The following is a 22,763-nucleotide window of genomic DNA, read 5'->3' as shown; positions in this document are numbered from 1 at the left end:
TGCAAGGCAGGAGACCCAAGTTCGATCCCTGGGTCGGGAAGATCCCCTGGAGAAGCAAATGGCAACCCACTCCAGCACTGTTGCCTGGAAAATCCCATGGGCAGAGGGGTCTGGTGGGCTACAGTCCATGGGTTGCAAAGAGTCATACACGACTGAGCGACTTCACTTCAGTCCCTCTGAGCTTTGGTTTCTTCATTTAGAAAATGATGACAATATCTTTTCAGCCTTGCCACAGAGGTGTCGAAACGTTCCAAAGAACTAATGCAGAGGAAAAGACCTTTGCAACAGAGAAAGGGTCGCATAACTAATCATGGGGGAGTCATCTGCCGGTGGGCACCACACTCAATGCAATGAAGGAAGTTACACAGATAAGCAGAGACCTAGCTGGGGTTAAATGACTTCTGACCAAACCTCAGAGCAATCAGTAGTGCACGAAAATTGCAGGAAATGTGTGCCAATAACTCTGGGATTCTGGTTCAACAAGCAAGGACGGTCCCTCAGTGCTCCAAGAGGGGAAGCTGCACAGGAGGAGAGTCTGGCCTGCCTTATCCATCTAAGGGTCCCCAAGGCTAGGGCCACCCCCAATTGATGAATGAATGACTCAAGAGACAGAGATGTGAGCTGCAAAAGGGTGGCCAACTTGAACCAAGAGCAGGCCCAAGGAGTCCGGTTAGCCTCCAGCACCTTCGGTCTGAGGTCACTCAGGAAGTCTATTCAAGGCATCGTCCCCAAGCCCCTGGGAAGCTTCCAGATGAGAAGCCCCACGGTAGAGGGGAGAGAGCACAGGACCAGGCACTCAGACAAGCCTAACTCTGCTCTGGGCCTGCAGCTCACTAACTGATGGCTTCTCCCTACAGTGTGGCTGCAGAACCTGACTCCAGGACTGATGCAAAGATGAAAGAGGATATTACATGTTCATAAGCACAGGGCTGGACAAAGCAGACACTAAACAAGCCATCAGCTCCGTTTCCCCTCTGGGTGAAGGATTAACTTAATTAAGCTTGATGATGTAAAACCCCCTAACACGAATCTTTAGTCTTGGAGAAAGAGCCAAACGTCCTTCTAGGCCCTGATCTGCAGAGAAGTCAGAAAATCCATCCAGATGCTATAACGAAAATCAACAGCACGGTGATAAGGACCTGCTCTAGAACTATCCGTTTTTCTAAAATGAACTCCACTCTCTGCGGCATCAATGAGCAAGGCTAACACCCAGTGAGTCACGGTTGTGATGCTTTGATAGCTTCTTTGGAAGGAGAACAAAATCCCACAAGCAACGCTTTCAGGCTAAGCTTTTTGTTGGCATAGGTAAAAAATGTAGGAGAAAAAGAGGCATTCTTACACTTAAAGAACGAACGCCTTCATACTTTCAAGAGTGTTTGCTCAGAAGTCAGCAGAGCTATCAGCAACTGCACATGTGAAGGACACACCATTGACTTCCTGTGAGTCCCACGAACTCTCCAGAGCAGCCCTGGGGCACATTCCGTATTTACTTACGCTGCAATCTGATCCAACCTCAGCGAGTTACTTCATAAGCCTTTTAAGGGTTACTATATTTTGTTCCTTTAAGAAGGCAATCCAAATTAACAACAAAAGAATAGTTAAACACAAGAAAACCACCTCTTTTGTGCTCCTGAAGAAAGGCAGTCTTGGTCATTAAAAAGGTAAAGTGTTTTATTCTCCATTAACTTTCTCTTATAAAAATCAGTCCAGTAATTTTCCAAGGGTGGATGAGTAGTCTTCCACTTGTACCTGTTTATAGATGAGGAGTCACTGAAACAGCATACGTGTATAATAAAAGAGCAAACTGTCTAGCATGTCTATGCCATGTCCTGTAAGAATGATTCCAGTTACCAAATGCTGCACAACACACTACCCCAAGATTTAGCATCTTAGGATGACCACTTCATCTTCAGTCTTTCCCCTTCTCTGTTCTTTAGACTGGATGACTTCTACTGCTCTATCTCCAAGTTCACTGACTCTTTTCTCTGTCCTCTCTATTGAATTGTTAACTTCATTTGGCAAAATTTTTATATGTTATTTGGATACTGTATTTTTCAGTTCTAAGATTTCTGTTTGGTTCTTTTATATATTCCTATTTCGCTGCTGAGAAAAGCGATCTTCTCATTCACTCAAAGCATGTTTTCCTTTGCATCCTTGAGCAGAGTCACAGCTGCTTTGGAATCCACATCTGTGTCATCACACAGTCTATCTCCACTATCTTTTTTTGTCTTGATAATGGGTTATATCTTCCTGTGTTTCATATAAGTTTGGGCTGTAAGTTATCTTGGACATTGTGAATGCTATGGTATGGAAAACTCTAGGTTCTATTATATTCCTCTACAGAATATTGGTATCTTATTTGTTTCAGTAGGTAATTATCTTGGTTGGACTTAAACTGAGACTTTTAAGTTGGCGGCTCAAATCTCAGTGTCATTATCTTATCCTTAGCTTAGTTGCTTGGAGCCTGACGCTGTCTTGGATTCAGGCACCAGCAGAGATTCACGTGGTTGGTACATAGTATGTAGGGCTTACTTTCTTCTTTCCAGGATTTCCACTTTCACTTTCTAAAAGCTGTGGCTGCTCCAAACTGTCCTTTGACTCTCTAAGCTAAAAGAAGTAGAGATTTTCTATCAGTCTTAACTGCCCCACAGGGCACACTCTGTTGTGCCCTTCATTCAAGTGTCCTCTCGACTCCACAAAATTTAACTATGTCAAATTTCAGTGTCTTCACATTGCTGTCTTTTGTCCAGAGTTTATTACTTGTAGGAGGATCAGTCCAACAGTAGCTTACAGGGCCATTAACAGAAGCAGAACCTACACAACTTATTTTTCCCCCAAAACTTTTACTTTTATTCACAATGCTGTGGGTCACAAATTCAGAAAAGGCTTTGCCAGGCAGGCTGTCCCTGATTCATGCATCAGCTGGGCAACTGAGGAACTGCGCTTGGAACAAAGAAACTGGGCAACGACCTAAAATGTTCCAAGATGGTCTCTCACGTCTGTGCCTGGTGCCCTGGGGTTTGTTTACCAGCCCCTTTCTCTCTCATCACTGCATCTCATGCTCCAGAGCTTCTCTATGTGGACGTGGTAATCTCAAGGAATCCGCACTTCTTACATGATGACTGGCCTCTAAGAGGCTAGATACAGAATCTACCTCACCAGTCAAGGGCTAGACCAGAGGCGGTACCGGATCCCTCCCACCATATTTTATAATTCAAAGCAGTCACAGGCCTTAGTCATCGAGATTCAAGAGGATGGAGAAATAAATCTAACCTCTGAAAAAAAGTGGCAAAGTCACATTGCAGGAATACATACAGAATGATAGATATTTTTGCAGCCATCTTGGAAAAATATAATCTGCCCCACATATGTTCAGTATCTGACAAAGCAAAACAAACACCACCAAACAAAAGCAAAACTCTACAAAGACACAAGCAGGCTGTTCAAAGGGAAGCACGTGGTCCAACCCTCCTGCTATCTCATTTTCTCACCCTCTCACATCAGCAACACAATCACCCTCAGCTGTTCAGCACAAGAGGCCCCCCCAGCGGCCTCTGAGAGATTTCAGAGGTTTATGTCCACGTCAGAGCATCTGGAAGGAACGCTTATGATGCATAAATGCAGGGCACAGATGTTAAGATCTGTTTGTTTCTTAAGATAATGATCCAAAAGAAATTCTGTTTATTAAATGTCTACTATGTGCTTGAAAATTTCTAGGTTCTCTTTTTCACTCACCGTGCTCCATATAAATAAGTAGTGTGTTCAAACACACAGGCTTAGGACAAGAACTGACTGTTTAATACAAAGGAGACTGGTTCAAACACACGAAGAGCAAATATAATGCAAAAGTCACAAAAAATACAAACCCTAACACAAACAAATATGACACATTATGTCAATCTGTGAAAATATACACATATACATATACCTCAAGCTACTCTCTGAGTACTTCAAGGCTTCATTTCCAGAAAATGAATAGATTCTAAATCCTAAATCCTATATTGTAAATAAAGTCGTATATGTATAAAGCATACTAAGAACCTTACCTTGTCTTGGTTATCTTTATTCTTGTAGCACAGATTCCCAATCAGGCGAATGAGGTGAGACTTGAAGCCCTCAGCCACGTTGGAGACATCACCTTCTGCTTTAATGGAAGCACAAGTGCTGAAGATGTTTGTGGAGTCATTGCCAGCCACGTGAATCAGGCGTAGAAGATCTACAACAGAAAGGATACACCGTTTTCCACAGGAAAATTTTTGTTTTGCACTCAGTTCAGTTCAGTTGTTCAGTCGTGTCCAACTCTTTTGTGACCCCATGGACTGTGGCACACCAGGCTTCCCTGTCGATCACCAAACACCCAGAGCTTACTCAAATTTATGTCCATCGAGTCAGTGATGCCATGGAACCATCTCATCCTCTGTCATCCCCTTCTCCTCCCACATTCAATCTTTTCCAGCATCAGGTTATTTTCCAGTGAGTCAGTTCTTCGCATCAGGTAGTCAAAGTATTGGAGTTTCAACTTCAGCATCAGTCCTTCCAAAGAATATTCAGGACTGATTTCCTTTAGGATGGACTGGCTGGATCTCCCTGCAGTCCAGAGTCCCTTGTTTTGTATTAGATTCTCATAAATAAATGTAATTTATTTTAATGGATTAAAATAAAATACAGGTATAGTATTCTTGCCTGGTGAATCCCATGGACAAAGGATCCTAGAAGGCTGCAGTCCACAGGGTCTCAAAGAGTCAGACAGGATGGAAGGGAATTAAATTAGCACACACGCACGCACAAAGGGCGGAAAGCTTTCATCAGAGTAACGGTTAGAAGGCTCTTCAGCGTTTGCCTTAGTATTTACCGTAACTCTGATTTGGGGGATGATAAGCCAAAATGATTACCCCAACCTGGGCTTTCTATATATCCACACAGAAAAGTCAGCTAAAAATTTTCTTCCGTCTTTCCTAGTACAAGGTCTCCAAACCCAGCGTCTTTATGAAGGCCCTCGTGTGATGACTGCAGTCAGCTAAGTCCCACCTGCAGTGCGAGCTCAGTCCCTTCAGTCCTGTCCAACTCAGCGACCCCGCGGACTGTAGCCCGCCAGGCCCCCCTGTCCATGGGGTTTCCCAGGCAAGGACACTGGAGGGGGTTGCCATTTCTCCCTCCAGGGAATCTTCCCGACCCAGGGATCGAACCTACATCTCCTGCATTGCAGGTGGATTCTTTACCATTTAAGCCACCATGGACGCCCCTAAACTTCAGTACCTATCTGCAACGAACTATATGATAGAAATCAAGAAGCACGTTGATTTTTTTTTTTTTTCATTGTTCAGGTAATCAGAAGTCAGCACAAGTTCTCTATTAATATATTTTGGGTACACTCAGAAGAAATACCTTAATACTATTATACTCTATGAAATACTTGTAGGCAGTCTGTGAAAGTAGACAATCTTCCAGAGGCTTTATAAACTGTTTCCACATTATCTCATTCCGCTCTCAACAAAGTCATTAAAGGCAGGTCACTTTCCTGACTTTAAAATGAAGAAACCGTGTTCAGAGAAGTTAGTAACCTGGCAGTTGGGCTGACAATCCATGTTTGCTCAGGCTCCAAACACACGCTTTTCCTGTAATAATTCAGTTTCTCAGTTTTGTGATGTCTTATTTTAACTATCACTGAAAGCACTGCATTCAAAATAAAACACTGATGTGAAATTCTAAATATCTTCTAAAGTTCGCTGCTAACTCCTCTACCCATCTAGATGCCAATTCACCTTTCTTGGAAGATGGGTCTCCAGAATAAGTGTACTCTCTTTATAAAGGAAAAAAAAGCCAACAGTGATCAGCAACCACAAGCATGGCTAACCACAAGCAACAGGTTGTAAGTGAACTATTTTGCAAACAGTTTTTTAGCAAAGATGATAATATTTCAAACAACAGCTTCCTGTTTAAAACAATTTTCTTATAAGAATGGAATACATAATTACTATGGGCAAGGTAATATTCTTCAAGTTCCCTAAGTGAAACTGGGAAAAATTTACTAAATAAGCCTGGTAAAACGACAGCAGCATAAAAATCACCATCACCACTGAAACCCCCCATTACTCTCATAGCCCTCCCCCACCCGCCACCATCATCACAGCCACTGCTGAGGGGACACCACTGGGGGCGCCCTGCGTGGAAGGACGAGGGTCCTCATCTGCTGAGCGGGCGCCATAAACAGCAGGCAAGGGGCGAAAGCCAGAGCTGCTACCAAAACACGGCAATTCCTTTCAAGAAAAAACATTCCAAAAAATCTTAAAAGACCAATACACTGAAAATTAAGGATCTGTGTTTAAACTTTATACTATAGTATGACAAGTCAAAGATTTTTTTTATTAAAAACAACACTATGTGTGATATTTCACTCACCAATCACTCTCTCCAACAAGCCAGGAAAAACCTGCAGGTAGCCGAGCAGGTCAGTATTAGCGGTCATTTCGCAAAGGACATCAAGAAGTCTAATTGTAGCCAGTGCCTCCTACAAAGAAAAAAAAACCATGACTTTCAAGACAAGCTAAATGATGTGACTGTTACAAATAACTGTAGGAGAACAAAATGTTACAAAAAATAGTCAAGAGACAACACTTGTAACACATCTAAAGAGACAACCAGAACTATCAAGAACAAAACACCAGTATTAAATACATACAGAAATAATCGTTTTCACTAACAGACATCTGCCATCAAGAATACAAGATTATGCAGCTTCTTAGAGCAAAGAGTCAGAAAAGCTCTTATTCAAGCAAAAATACCTTCCAACAGTGGAATAAATGTTCAAAATGACTAGCTATGTACATAACACTTATGCAAATACTTTCTTTTTAAAGAATTCCCAGCAAGCAAGTTCTACTAAGTAACCCATGAAATACATTAATTTCTTGTCCACAGGAATCCTGTAAAATGCTGTGGTTGAAAGAATGATGACTGCAATAACTTGGATTATTTCTGGGTAAATACAAACCTATATGCTATCTTTAATAGTTGGAAAAGATAACATTATTTGAAAATGTTCACATAACTATAAATAATTTATATTAAATAAACTACATGATCAAGAAACTACCAACTGCATGGCATCAGGCAGTCTAATTTTCAAATGCAATTATTGCACAGATTTTTTTTTTTACTTCATCTTTACATTATTTGAAACAATGTGGTAAATAATGTAAATTTAACTCTTTATTATCTCAGATAACATTCTTCAAAAGAAAAACAAGTTACTTCCTTTTAAAACTTCTAAATGTATATTTATTATTCTCCAATTAGTAGACTATATTTTAATATACTGTTCTGAAATCTGATATAGCAAGAAACACACATTTTTTGTTTCTTTAACAGCTTTCATGTGCTAGTTTAAAAGTTAGGAGAAAATATCCAGATGCTAAGTCTGTCTAAAATACTTGAGCAAACCTATCAACTTATTAGCACAGCACTGGCATCCTTTTATTAAATGAGTAGCTGCCCAGACTGGCATCTTTAGACACCACTTCTCCTTCAAGAAACGGCTGCCTGGCTGTAGGTCAGGACAGAGCACATATGAGATTGCCCTGGACACCGTGTCATACCAGAGAGCAAGGCACCTATCAAGAAACTCCTCAGTCATGTGGGAAGAAATCAGAAGGAACTTGAAGAGGCTCCCCTGGTTAGCACAGGAGACCATCAGGAACAATCAATGCTAAAACTGAAAACAAATCTAATGGTTTGTAAGCCATGACTTCAAAATGATTAAAAGCAAGACTAAACAACTCATCATCTTTGTACAATTTCACAAAACCAGCTCTAAAAGGCTATTTAAAGGAGATTCAAGACACAGCAACATATTGTAATGTATGGCTCTTACTTATATCCTGATTCAAAGAAATAAACTTGAAAAAAAATATTAGACAATGGGGAACAGTTGAATACTGTTCATCTGATATTTATATTTTAGTTAAGTTTTCAGATGTGTTACCTGTATTTCACTCATGTATTAATATAAAGTCTCCTTATCTTTCAGAGACAAGTATAAAATGTTAACTGATGAACTATGTGGAACCCTATGAGAATCTGGGACATCCAGTGTAAGAATGGGTAGGACTGTGGATGAAACAAGAACCGTGAGGAACTGATAAGTTCTGGAGCTGGGTGATGGGGTTTAACAACATTTTTTCTCTTAGTCTATGTTTGAAATTTTTCATGATAAAAAGATATAAAATTAGGGGGTAGGAACAGATGATCTGAAAGTTTCTTTTCAACTCCTCATTTCTATGTTAATATCTGAAATAAACCCAAAAGAAAATTAATCTATCCTCACCTAACCAATTTCCAATTTTAATCATCAGAATACTTTCATTAATGAAATGCTTCTAACAAGTATTTGGAAGCTAATAATGAAATAACAGCCAGGAAAAAAAATTCTCTTAACAAAACAAGAGAAATAAGTGAGAAGCCATTCCAATATTTATAAATATTGTAAAACTATGTATATTAAGTCAGGCACTAGTAGGGGAAAAAAAGATGTAGGCAAAGCAAAGGAATACGATTTTAAAATGAGTAAAAGAGAAAAACAGATTGTTTTTCTAGATCATCTGTCTGGGTTCACTTTACCATTCAGTGTCTCTGAGCTATTTTACAACACTATCAGTTGCAGAAAACTGATAATAATGGAAAGTATTCTTGTCTACAGAAATGCAGATTACTCCTGTCTGGCTGGAATGCAATTAATCACTGCCTTGTTCATTGACCAGTTTCTGCATCTCTTTGTAAGTTCATTTCAGCATTCCTTTATCACACATAAACACGTGGCTCTTTGAATTTTTTAACAGAGGTTAGTATCTTACCAGTTTCCACTGTAAAAGGCTGGAAATACAGAAATGGATGCAAAATTATATTAAAAATTTAACATATGATTTGGGTGGCATTAAAATTAGTAGAAATGATGAGATTATTCAACAAATGGTACTGATACTATAATTAACAGATAACATTTAGGGAATATTAGGTAGATACCAATCAGTATACTAAGTGCTTATATTAAAATACAACTCATTTTACAGGTAAAGAAACTGGGGCACAGAGATGGCAGGTAACTTCCAAGATCACACACCAGAAACAGAAGAAATTCAGGTTCAAACCCAGCTGTCTTCTACCAAAGATTACATAATCTTGGAGAGGTAAAAGACACCAGCCATTCCTTTGGATCTGTGCCACATTCTCACACAAAAGTCAGTGAGCGCAGTGAAGTCGCTCAGTCACGTCCAACTCTTTGCGACACCATGGACTGCAGCCTACCAAGTTCCTCCACCCATGGGATTTTCCAGGCAAGAACACTGGAGTGGGTTGCCATTTCCTTCTCCAGGAGATCTTCCCGACCCAGGGATGGAACCTGGGTCTCCTGTACTGTAGGCAGACGTGGACAAGGTCCTGAAAGAGCCAGAGAATACAGGTGTCTGTTTCCACACTCTAAGTGAGGACGATTTTACTAAATCTGTAAAGAAATTCAGAAGTCATAAGGATAAAACTGATAAACCTAACTGAATTAAAAACAAACTCCCAAAAGGCTAACACTACCATAAATAAATTCAAACAAAAAATTAACTATGGGCAAAAAAAGTTTCTTCTAATTGTGATAAAACATTTAACTTTCTGAAAATGCTCATTAAAAAAAGTATCTTAAAAGGTAACCTGATGTGAAAAACAAACTAACATATAGGTCAATGTAAAGTAAGAGAGAAATGATAATTAGATTAGTGAAAGGGTGCAAACCCATATACTCTTGTGGATTTAGGTGTGTTATTTAGAAACAACTCTTACAAATTTTAAATAAACACGTTCTCTGTGACTCAGCAATTGCCAGGAATTTATAATCCCAGATCGACTTGCCCAAAACTGCAAAGTTATTTTTATAAGGATTTTTCACTGTTACAATATTTGTAAAGGTTTAAAAAAAAAAAAAATGTGGAATCAACTCATATGTACATCTATGGGAATAAATGAAAAAAATTCTGATGGCTCTATACAGTGTAATACTATTCAACTATTAAAAAGAATGGGATGAATACATGTGTTCAAGTGTAAGATATATCAGAGTAACTGAAAAAGAAAATTACAGAACAAAATATATAGTACTGTATCTTAAAAAGTAACAAAAATACGTAAGTGTGCATACACACAAAAAAACCTTTGGAAGTGAAATAGTATATGCTGTTAAGTTAATAGAAAATAGATGGGGCCTGGGTGAAAAAGAGGAGTTCTTAACTTTGTTTCACTGCTGTGGCTTGAATTACCTTTTCTTACAACAAAGGAAATATTATGTTGTAAGAAAGGCAAGTTTCACTGCAACAAGTGACAAGACTGAAACTTAAGATAAAGCAAATCTTAAAAAAGCAAGCATACCAGAAGTGACAAAAAAACACCACACACTGGAAGCAAAATATACCAAAATATACCAAAGGACAGAAACTTGTATGTTAGTATGAGAACCTAGGATTATTTGTATAAAAGAATATATGAATGAAACCTCAGAATTTTAAAGCCATGTAATTATATAAATTTAGAAATGTGTGCTGTGTGCTTAGTCGCTCAGCCATGTCCGACTCTTTGCCACCCCATGGCCTGTAGGGCTACAGGCTCCTTCGTCCACAGGGATTTTCCAGGCAAGAATACTGGAGTGGGTTGCCATGGCCTCTTCCCGGGGATCTTCCCAACCCAGGGATCGAACGCAGGTCTCCCGCACTGCAGGCAGATTCTTTACCATCTGAGCTACCAGGGAAGCCTAGATGCTACAAAAACATCTACTTTCATTCTGATTTTTAGGTCACAGCATCATGAACTTTATCGGACATCTTGTCCTCAAAACATCACAGGTGGGTAAATGCAATGGCTTGCTGGCAAACTGACATTACAAAGTTAACTGGTAAATATTCGCTGCTCTCCAAGGTATAAATACCTCTGCCATGGCTGATGTGAAACTATCAAGAGTTTAATAACCAGCTCAAAATTACTGAATATTTAGTAATAACTGACTCTCACAAGTTGGAAGAGGTCAGCTCCAATACACCACGGGTTCGTGATATATTAAATACTGAGGTATGGGTCTCCTTAAAAACTACTAATGCTTTTTTAAAAAACATCGAACTTAAAGGATAACATACATATATTAACATGCACAAGTCACGAGCGTATCAGTTCAGTTCAGTCACTCAGTTGTGTCCAACTCTTTGTGACCCCATGGAAGGCAGCATGCCAGGCTTCCCTGTCCATCACCAACTCCCAGAGCTAACTCAAACTCACATCCATTGAGTCAGTGATGCCATCCAACCATCTCATCCTGTCATCCCCTTCTCCTCACTCCTTCAATCTTTCCCAGCATCAGGGTCTTTTCCAATGAGTCAGTTCTTTGCATCAGGTGGCCAAAGTACTGGAGCTTCAGTTTTAGCATCAATCCTTCCAATGAATATTCAGGATTGAATTCCTCTAGGATGGACTGGTTTGATCTCCTTGCAGTCCAAGGGACTCTCAAGAGTCTTCTCCAACACCACAGTTCAAAAGCATCAATTCTTCGGTGCTCAGCTTTCTTTATAGTCCAACTCTCACATCCATACATGACTACTGGAAAAAACATAGCTTTGACTAGACAGACCTTTGTTGGTAAAGTAAAGTCTCTGCTTTTTAATATGCTGTCTAGATTGGTCATAGCTTTTCTTCCAAGGAGCAAGTGTCTTTTAATTTCATGGCTGCAGTCACCATCTGCAGTGATTCTGGAGCCCAAGAAACTAAAGTATCTCACTGTTTCCCCATCTATTTGCCATGAGCTGATGGGACCAGATACTATGATCTTCGTTTTTTGAATGTTGAATTTTAAGCCAGCTTTTTCATTCTCCTCTTTCACTTTCATCAACAGGCACTTTAGTTCCTCTTCACTTTCTGCCATAAGGGTGGTGTCATCTGCATATCTGTCGTTATTGATACTTCTCCTGGCAATCTTGATTCCAGCTTGAGCTTCATCTGGCCCCGCATTTTGCATGATGTACTCTACGTATAAGTTAAATAAGCAGGGTGACAATATATAGTCTTGACGTACTCCTTTCCCAATTTGGAATCAGTTCATTACTCCATGTCTGGTTCTAACTGTTGCTTCTTAACCTGCATATAGATTTCTCAAGAGGCTGGCAAGGTGGTCTGGTATTCCCATCTCTCGAAGAACTTTCCACAGTTTCTTTTGATCCACACAGTCAAAGGCTTTGGCATAGTCAATAAAGCAGAAGTAAATGTTTTTCTGGAATTCTCTTGCTTTTTCTATGATCCAATGGATGCCGGCAATTTGAGTGTATTTTGAATACAATGGATTTTGAAAAAGTGGACTATTTGGGCTTTCCCAAAAAAACTACAATTTTCTAGCTATTAATACATTATAATTCCTCCCACTGTTAAAGGAAAAAGTGTGAAAGAGACAGCTTTTCCTAAACATAAAAAGTTACATCAGGTAATGTCTTATTACAATATTGAAATCATCTATACTATAAATGTACGTGCCTTGAAAAAGTTTAAAGCTGTCATGTAACAAGTACTAAGCTTTACTTCATTTTCTGTCTCCTGGAAAATTCATTTTTAAAACTTCCTTGAAGCAGAGCTCACTGCTCCTCCTGCTGGAAATGGGCGAATCTTCCTCCAGAAAGGAAAGCAGCCCAGGAGTAAGACTCCCCTCTCTTCTATCAGAGACTTAAGAAGAAGCTGACCCTATCAGCAAGACCCAACATGGCCTGTGTGACACAGCACAGAAGACCACAGCAAAGCACTTCTGCAAACGGTATTTCCACAAAGAAGGAAATGCACTTGCACAGTAGAAGGGGCATAGTCACAGCTGACATTTACTGTGTGAGTGAACAGGTTCAGAGCCCCACACACAGCCCTCAAGGCAATGCTGTGGGCTGGGGTCCACCTTCCCACCTTCCCATCCAGAGACACCAAACAGATGACAGCACTGACTGTAACAAACAGAAATAAGGACAACTCAAATGTCCAATTATGACAAATTCTTTACACAGAATGCTATGCAAGCATTTTAAGACATTCACCATGTATTCTTTATTTATGCATTCAGCAGATATTTGCTAAGTGCCTACTCTGTGCATAGTTCTAGGAACATTACCGTCAAAACTTCTGCCCTCATGCAGCTTTTTCACACTCAGGAGAAGAAAATACAGGAACTTACAAACAGGCAGCATAAAATGATTTCTCTATACACACCTGTGTATGTGTGTGCATGCACATATTTGATGCTGACTGCCTAGAAGATACATTCATTACAGCTTCTTAAGTCATTAACTCAGGATGGTAAGAATCAGGGCACTGCTTTCCCTAATCTGTATTTTCGTAACCATTCTAAAATAATACTGTCTTAGCCTGGGCTGCTATAACCAAATACCAGACAGGGTAGCTCATATACAACATTTATTTCTCTTAGTTCCGGAAGCTGGAAGTTCAAGATCACGGTGTCAGCCCGGCTGGGTTCTGGGGAGGGCCCTCTTCAGGGCTGCAGAGGGACGACTTCTCACTGTGGCCTCACGTAGTGGGAGGGGTATGGACACTTTCCAGGCTATCTTCTACAACCTCATCCGTGAGGCCCTCATGACCCAACTGCCTCCAAAGGCCCTGCTCCTGACACCATCACCCTGGGCACCAGGTTCTGACCAGGAACTTCAGAGGAGGTCCAGCCACAAACATTCAGTCCCCAGTAGGTAGGTTCCTTACATAATATTTAAAAGTTTTTACCACCAAGGACCTGGCTGAGTCAGAAAACCTCTCTGTTCTCTCACCTCATCGTCAGCGTGCTGTTCAGAGGTCAGTTTCAGCACAATCTTGCACTGATCCACAAAAGTGCTCGCGATCAACTCAGCATGGCTCAAAAACACAGGGGCGTCATCCTTGGTCAGTGGCTCATCGCCCACGATTTTGGCGATCATAAGGTCTAACAATGTAACCCTGTAAAACAGAGACGATTTTAACATGAATATGTAACACTGAAATTGTAGAATACCAAAAATATTTATAGAGACCATTTTAAGAGAGTACTTTTATTTTTAAATTCCTAACTTATTTATAATGTCTGCTTAGGGAAAACATTATTTTTTGTGAATACAATTAATCAATTACCTATGTTTCAAAATCTTGACTTCTTTGCTGTGACTTAGCTACAGAAATAAGCACCTTGTTATATCCATTACTTTGAGCTGTGAAATAAAATTCTACATTTCAATAATGCCGTCAAGGTAAGTTATACAATATATCATCTCTTGTACCAACAGCAAAGTTAAGTGGGCTAACTTTTTTATTCACTATTTACTATTGAGCTAACAGCATTTTACATACATTTTCTCCTTTCATCTACATAGAAACTTCAGAGGCAGGTACTGTCACTGGCCCCCACAATAAAGGGGTGAATGAGGCTCAGTAAGGTTAACTAACTTACTTGCCCAGTGTCACCGGCACTGACTGTCACGTCAGGACCCAAGCACAGGAGTCAGCCTCTGTCTCCTGGGCTAAACCTTTAGCCCACTCATTTAACCATCTTCCTTGTGAAGGCTGGCTTTGTAGTTTGCTTCATTATTTTACTTTATGAAAACACAAATCTGAAGACCAAACCAATACCATTTTTGCTTCAATATTTAAACTATCATGTAAATATTTCTATTTACATGAAATATTTCAACTATCTCTTCCCTTCGCTCAGGAAAAACAAGTCATACACAAGAGCACTCTATTCAGCATAAATCAAGTAGAATGTTTCTCAAAAGTGTACTCAAGTTTGGATTATTTCTGGTAATGCATAATTCTCACTTATTCCTCTATCAGAAATGATACAAATATCTAAAATGCTTAGCAAATAGGGGAAAATACACTTGCATTAGGTAGGGAGCATGTCTCACTAAGAGAAAAATAAGAATTATTTACTGCTTCAAGTAGAAAATAAAACGTGCTGAACTCTCCCTGTATTTTGACCAAATGCAGGGAAAGATCACTCAGTTCAGTTCAGTTCAGTTGCTCAGTCGTGTCCGACTCTTTGTGACCCCATGAACTGGAGCACGCCAGGCCTCCATCACCAACTCCCGGAGTTCACCCAAACTCAAGTCCAATGAATGGGTGATGCCATCCAACCATCTCATCCTCTGTTGTCCCCTTCTCCTCCTGCCCTCAATCTTTCCCAGCATCAAGATCTTTTCAAATGAGTCGGCTCTTCACATCAGGTGGCCAAAGTATTGGAGCTTCAGGTTCAACATCAGTCCTTTCAATGAACACCCAGGACTGATCTCCTTTAGGATGGACTGGTTGGATCTCCTTGCAGTCCAAGGGACTCTCAAGAGTCTTCTCCAACACCACAGTTCAAAAGCATCAATTCTTAAGCACTCAGCTTTCTTTATAGTCCAACTCTCATATCCATATATGACTACTGGAAAAACCATAGCCTTGACTAAATGGACCTTTGTTGACAAAGTAATGTCTCTGTTTTTTAAAATGCTATCTAGGTTGGTTATAACTTTCCTTCCAAGGAGTAAGGATCTTTTAATTTCATGACTGCAATCACCATCTGCAGTGATTTTGGAGCCCAAAAAATAAAGTCAGCCACTGTTTCCCCATCTATTTGCCATGAATTGATGGGACCAGATGCCATGATCTTAGTTTTTGAATGCGGAATTTTAAGCCAATTTTTTCACTCTCCTCTTTCATTTTCGAGAAGCTCTTTAGTTCTTCATGTTCTGCCATCAGGGTGGAGTCATCTGCATATCTGAAGTTATTGATATTTTTCCCAGCAATCTTGATTCTAGCTTGTGCTCCTTCCAGCCCAGCGTTTCTCATGATGTACTCTGCATAGAAGTTAAATAAGCAGGGTGACAATATACAGCCTTGACATACTCCTTTTCCTATTTGGAACCAGTCTGTTGTTCCATGTTCAGTTCTAACTGTTGCTTCCTGACCTACATACAGGTTTCTCAAGAGGCAGGTTAGTGGTCTGGTATTCCCATCTCTTTCAGAATTTTCCACAGTTTATTGTGATCCACACATTTTGGCGTAGTCAATAAAGCAGAAATAGACGTTTTTCTGGAACTCTCTTGCTTTTTGGATGATCCAACAGATGTTGGCAATTTGATCTCTGGTTCCTCTGCCTTTTCTAAATCCAGTTTGAACACCTGGAAGTTCACGGTTCACATATTGCTGAAGCCTGGCTTGGAGAATTTTGAGCATTACTTTGCTAGCATGTGAGATGAGTGCAATTGTGAGATAGTCTGAACATTCTTTGGCATTGCCTTTCTTTGGGATTGGAATGAAAACTGACCTTTTCCAGTCCTGTGACCACTGCTGGGTTTTCCAAATTTGCTGGCATACTGAGTGCAATACTTTCACAACATCATCTTTTAGGATTTGAAATAGCTCAACTGGAATTCTATCACCCCCACTAGCTTTGTTCATAGTGATGCTTCCTAAGGCCCACTTGACTTCGCATTCCAGGATGTCTGGCTCTAGATGAGTGATCACACCATCGTGATTATCTGGGTCATGAAGATCTTTTTTGTACAGTTCTTCTGTGTATTCTTGCCCCACCTCTTCTTAATATCTCCTGCTTCTGTTAGGTCCATACCATTTCTGTCCTTTATTGAGTCCACCTTTGCATGAAATGTTCCCTTGGTATCTCTAATTTTCTTGAAGAGATCTCTAGTCTTTCCCATTCTATTGTTTCCCTCTATTTCTTTGCACTGATCGCTGAGGAAGGCTTTCTTATCTCTCCTTGCTATTCTCTGGAACTCTGCATTCAAATGGATATACCTTTCTTTTTCTCCTTTGCTTTTCACTTCTCCTCTTTTCACAGCTATTTGTAAAGCCTCTTCAGAAAGATCATTAGTCTGTGAAAATCACCCACAGAGCTTAGCGATTTTCAAAAGTCCTAAAACTTCACATTTCTTACAGCAGTTATTAATCCAAAATAAAACAAATAATCCCCTCAACTGAGCACAGAAGAACAATGAATAGTTCAGTATTCATTCAGATACGTCTGTTTTCTCTAATTCACATATAATCCTTGAAGACAACAGGGTGCTCCGGCCACAATGCCAGGCCTCCCACCTCCCCTGAGGAGGACAACCTCCAAGAGGCCAGGGAAGAGGCCACGTAGGACATGTGATTCAAGAGGAACTTGCAGGTCTGCCCTAAAGATATTCCCTGTAAGTTGGGATAATGTGGCAGGTATTACCAGGTCTAAGAAGGCATGATCCTAGCACCCAGGGACGATCACTCAGAACAGGGTGAAGAGGAATGAGGAACAGACAAACAGGTCCTGACTGGGGGCAAGGACCAACAGCACGCAGATGCTGAATGAGGAAGCAGCAGATCCTGAAGAGCTGGGTGAGTCAGGACAGAGGCAGGCCATAGGGTAGTGGTAACCGAGGCAACCCGTTAGCCACAGGAAGGCCCTGGGGTACCAGGGCCCCGCTGAGGGGGGCTGCCCTACGTGGCAGGTAAACGCAGACTTGCTGGCTGCCTGCGCGACGCAGCGCTGCCCCCGGCCATCTCCTCTTTCAGGAGGGGTGCCTCTCCACTCTATGAGGTGATCCTGAGATCGGAGAGCTAAGAGACAAGAAGGGAGTGATTTTGAACAAAAAAAATCAGGGGTGAATGTTTAAAATATAAAAAGATAACACACCAAGCTTGAAAAGAACCTGGGAATAAATTATACTTCATTAAATGATCCTACTTATATTAAAGCCATGTAGCAATAAAAACTTTTAAGGGCTCCCACTGTCGGGGAGTGGGTCTAAAAACTTTAGTCTGGAAGATGGGGTCCTCCCACCCGGAGTCCCCACCGAACTCTCCAACTCCTTCTGCTTCTAGCCACCATCCAAATCATCCTTGTCAGGGATTTTCTGGCAGTCCAGTGGTTAGGACTCCCTGCTTTCACTGGAAAGAGCCTGGGTACAAACCCTGACTGGGGAACTAAGATCCCACAAGCCATGCGGTGCAGCCAAGAAAAACAAAAAACACACAGACAAACAAACAAACAAACAAAAATCCCATCCTTCTCATAAAATAAAGGAATCACACACAGGACATAGAACTTGAGTAGGAAATCTTTCTTCAGAGGCATTTATTTTGATTGTGCACTGCCTTTGCAAGCCCCATCTCTACGCCAGAAAACATGTGTGTGTTGAGAAGTACTGCAGAGTCAGGGGAAATGGGACATAATGGGGAATGTCTTACTTCTTGCAGTCGTGGGGGAACCATACTAAACACTTTCTTGAAAACATAACGGAGCACGAGCGGTCTAAGAGATCCATTCACCCAGAAGTGAAGGCTGCAAAACCAGAAAGACCCAGTCAGAGGTCAGAGACCGGCTGTCCAAAGCTATCACAATAACTCAGTCTCACTGCCTTCAACCCAGAAATCACCACAGGAGCTGCCTCGGGCCCCCCAGACACACCCCTCAACTCACCCCTGCATCACTGGCTATCAGGAGCAGCCTACTTCTAATGCACTTCTGAGAGTTACATACTCTGTCCTCAAAATGACAATTCCTATTTCATAAAAAAACTGATAGCAATGCACACAGGAACAGTTTTATGGAAAAAATCTACATCAAGATTCATATTTTAAAGTCATGATTCAGTTGATGCAGTCTACAATCTCAAGAGCTGTGCTTGCACCGTCCTAAAATGGGTAGTTATGAGAGGACTGGAGTGAGGGGGCAAAGGATGAGGGAAAAATGAAAGAGGGAGTTTTACAAGCATTCTGGGGTAGGAAACAGTATCTTACAATTCTGGAAATAAAATATCTGTAATTCAAAGACTGACATCTCCAACAAATTCTCAATTTATATTTGAACGACTCCACCTGTATGATTTGTTGAATGGCATGCCACAAGGCCAAAACTTTCATTAACCTGGACAACAGGCTAAGCAAGATATAGGCTGTTGCTGAATTAATCTCATTAATCCAGTCATAAATTACATATATGAGAAGCTACTGCATTACAGGGAAAATGATCAATGACTTTGGCATCAGACATACTGAGTTCAAATACCACCTCAGCTACCTCTGTGAACCAGGGCAAACACCTTAACCTTAAAAGTCTCAGATACCTGATGTGAAAACACGGCAAGAATACAACTATTTCAGAAGGTCTCTCTGAGGAGTAAAGGACAATGGTTGCATGCTGCCTCCATACATAACAGCGATGCTACCTGGAGGAAAAAGTCAAGCTCACCAGAGTAGTAGTAATAATAGAAACATGCAAGCAGAAATACCAACTCACTTTTACTAAGTGATGATTACATGCCAACACTGAGAGCTTCATGCTTATTTCAGTTAGTAACCACAATGATTTCATGGGGTGCCTACCGTTACTATCCGCATTTTACAGATGACAAAGCTCCAAGAGTAACGTACCCAAAGGAGAGAGAGACTAACTGGCACCAGCTAGCCTCCGCTCTTACACCCTGTGCTGTACAGACTGTAACTCTGCAGACAGCTTGGCTTAAGCTCCAATCCTTTGGCTACCTGATGTGAAGAGCTGACTCACTGGAAAATACCCTGATGCTGGGGAAGATTGAAGGCAAAGGAGAAGGGGGTGGCAGAGAATGAGATGGTTGGATACAATCGTTGACTCAATGGACATGAGTCTGAGTAAACTCTAGAAGACGGTGAAGGACAGGGAAGCCTGATGTGCTGTAGTCCATGGGGTCGCAAAGAGTCAGACACAGCTAAGCAACTGAACAAGAACACAACACAGATTATAAACCTGGCAACTACACAAGCTGGTTTCCAGGAGCAGCTAGTTTAATTCAGTATCACTCCAATTCACTGGGAAGGGGAAATAGGAAACTGTATAAACGCAGGCACTCATTTCTGCATAATCATACTATGTGAGTTGACTTTAACCCTGTATCCAAAATATCTTCACCCAGTAATCAGTCCAAATAAACTACCAAGGTGAAGGAGTCAACTCACCATGACACCAGAAGAGCCAGCACAAGAAAGCGGCGCTTCCCCACTTACACACCCACGCCGGGGGCAGGGAGGGGGCACCCTTCACACCCTCAGGCCCCAGGGGCCACGAGCAGGGGCTCAATGAACACGGTGCCTGTTTTACTGACTGAGCCCTCAAGCTTTTTTAATCTAACAGCCCCCAACCCGACTGGATTCTCTAGTTCAGCAGCTTGGGGCCACAGCCTGGGCATTCCTCAGTAGACTGCTGTGTGTCCCCAGCCGAGACGCCACAAGCGCCCCGGAAATCCTCAGCGCAGCCCCTCATCTGAACCCCGGGAGGTGGACCTGTCCTGTCTGCTCAGTCCTCACAGGACGGCGTGGCGCATCACTCCAGAAACAAGCGGCACAATCAGTCTCACCAAACATCCCCATGGAGAAAAACTTGTCTTCCGTCAGCACGGCACTCTGAAGAATTATCCATCATTGCCCAAAACGAGATACCAGGGAACCCAGCAGCCTCCACTTCTCCACAGACCTCTGAGCGCTCTTGTAAAGCCCCAGTCCCCTCCTCCTGCCACTGAACAAAGACAAGCTGCCAGGCCCAGCAGTTCCCACAGCGGACTTCACCTGAACCAGCCGAGCCACACCAGGCCTACAGCAGCAAACCATGTCCTCCTGGCGGATGCGGTCATCTGTGGTCCACAGTATCGACAGAGTCAGCATTCTGAAGAGATGCTTCAGTAAGTATTTGGTATCAGTAGAGTTTCCCATTGCAGTAATGTTCCAGTACTGATTCTGGCAGGTGTTAAGAAGAGAGAACTCACAAGATTCGATCTTTGTCCTTAAAGAATACATATTCCAGCAGAAAAGCAAATAATCAGGATAGATGCGCAGGTGAGGATGCAAATAACTTTGCCTGGGCAACTCAAGAGAGCCAAGGGAACACAGGCAGCACCTGCCAAGGCCCACACGGACATGGGATTTTTCAGGAAACAGGATCCACCGCATGACACCATCTGCAAGCAGTTGAACCTGAGGATGTGGAGGACCCTCGGATGCAGAGGTTGGCTGTAAGTTACACTTGGATTTCCCACTGCACTGCTGGTCGGCACCGCTAAACCCTCGAGTTGTTCAAGCGTCAACCATACTTAGAGGAATCAAATTCACAGCAACAGAAAGTAGCACAGTGGTTTCCAGGGGCTGGAGGAGGGAGAAATGGGCAGCTGTTTAATGGGTAGACTTTTCTTTTTTCAATTTTTGGCTGCATCAGGTCTTAGCTGTGTTCTTGGGTTCTTCCTTGCGGCATGCAAGCTCTCAGGTTGCCCTGTGGCACGAGGAATCATAGTTTCCCGATCAGGGATCGAACCTGCATCCCCAGCATTGCAAGGTGAATTCTTGAACACCGGGCCCCCAAGCAAGTTCCCAAAGGGCACAGTTTCAATCATACAAGATGAAACAGTTCTGAAGACTGGCTGCACAACAACGTACTGCACATTTTTAAAAGGTTACAATGGTAAATCCTGTATTAAGTGTATTTTATCACAGTTTTTAAATACACTAAAGCCCATGTCTAGTCAAAGATGGTATGTAAACCAGAGCTGTGACAGAAATGAATCTGCCACATACTAAGATGGTCGAGGTGGTAAGGCTTACTGACCAAGGGAAACTGAGAGGTGGAGGCAGCGGCGGCGGGGAGAGCACTGAGTTTTCCAACCCAGGAGGTGATGTTAAAGTAATAAGTACACTAGTGAGAAAATCCACTCAGTCACCCAAGCTTTCATTCAAAAACTTTTTTTAGCACCTATCATGTGCCAAGCACTGGTTAGGAAACACGGACAGCACAGAATATAAAAGACCAAATCCTGGCCCTCACACTAACAATCCAATGCTACTGTCACACACTAGCCAGCAGGTGTGTGAGAAATAGAAGTATTTCTCCTTTGGAAGAAAAATAATGGGGGAGGGGAGGGGACATCTGAGCAAGAAATCTGTATGACGCTGCAAAGCAGTGGCTGCAGTTTCTGTAATAAAAATGGGAAATGTTTAGTCCGTCATCTTCACTGGGTTAGGAAATGGACCAGTTAACAAAAGATCATTTGATAGGAACATGTGAAAAACAAGTTTGGATACTGAAATACAATGAAACTGTGTGTTCTTGTTTTCGGATGTTCCTTACTGCAGAGCAATGTACTAATTTATAGCACTGGTCTTCACATTACTTATTTTAATTCTTTTTCTGCAGGAGAAGTATGCACATGTGGTGGTGGTAGGGGTACTGGATTTATAAATATGGCATTTAAATGAATTTTAAAAGCATGAACTTTTCCTTTTTGTTAAAGATATCAAAGAACAAAAAAACACTACTTAACAAGACTACAAAGAAGTGCATAAAGATTAACTGTTGGAACCCAAATGCACTGAAAGAATTTCAAAACCACAGCAATTATAAAAATTGTAACTATAATCAAGAGATTAACATTTTTTAAGGTTTTTGATCATTAGATCGCTGATTTCTGAATAGGTTTTATTTTCCTAAGGCAACATTTCCAATCAGGTTAGGAAAAACATACACTTTGGGGATGGACAGAGTCCTAGGATCACTTTACTCACTCCTCTGATTTTACAGGCCAGGAAACTGAAAACAAGGTGAAAGACCTGGCCGAGGTCACCCAGACAACAAGGCGCAGGGCCAAGGTGTCACGGTCTCTGGGCTCCGAGGGCACAGCCCCGCCCACTACACGGCAGTGAAGGCCAAAGACACGTATTGATTTCCTTTCATT

General features: G+C 41.5%; 1 protein-coding gene across 2 annotated transcripts in view; it reads right to left on the bottom strand.

Annotated features, from left to right (window-relative positions):
* Positions 1 to 22,763, bottom strand: part of ATXN10 (ataxin 10) — a 140,777-nt gene that overhangs the window by 71,147 nt on the left and 46,867 nt on the right. For both annotated transcript variants that reach the window (XM_070453501.1, XM_070453500.1), the window contains exons 7-9: positions 13,827 to 13,992; positions 6,400 to 6,508; positions 4,047 to 4,216 (exon numbers count right to left, since the gene is read on the bottom strand). In XM_070453501.1, coding sequence (XP_070309602.1) covers positions 4,047 to 4,216; positions 6,400 to 6,508; positions 13,827 to 13,992 — 445 coding nt within the window. The remainder of the gene's footprint in view (positions 1 to 4,046; positions 4,217 to 6,399; positions 6,509 to 13,826; positions 13,993 to 22,763) is intronic.

Source organism: Odocoileus virginianus, chromosome 23 (genome assembly GCF_023699985.2).
Source record: "Odocoileus virginianus isolate 20LAN1187 ecotype Illinois chromosome 23, Ovbor_1.2, whole genome shotgun sequence".
Classification (NCBI taxonomy): Eukaryota; Metazoa; Chordata; class Mammalia; order Artiodactyla; family Cervidae; genus Odocoileus; species Odocoileus virginianus.
The sequence above is the reverse complement of the archived record's forward strand: the minus strand, read 5'-3'. Positions and strand labels throughout refer to the sequence as shown.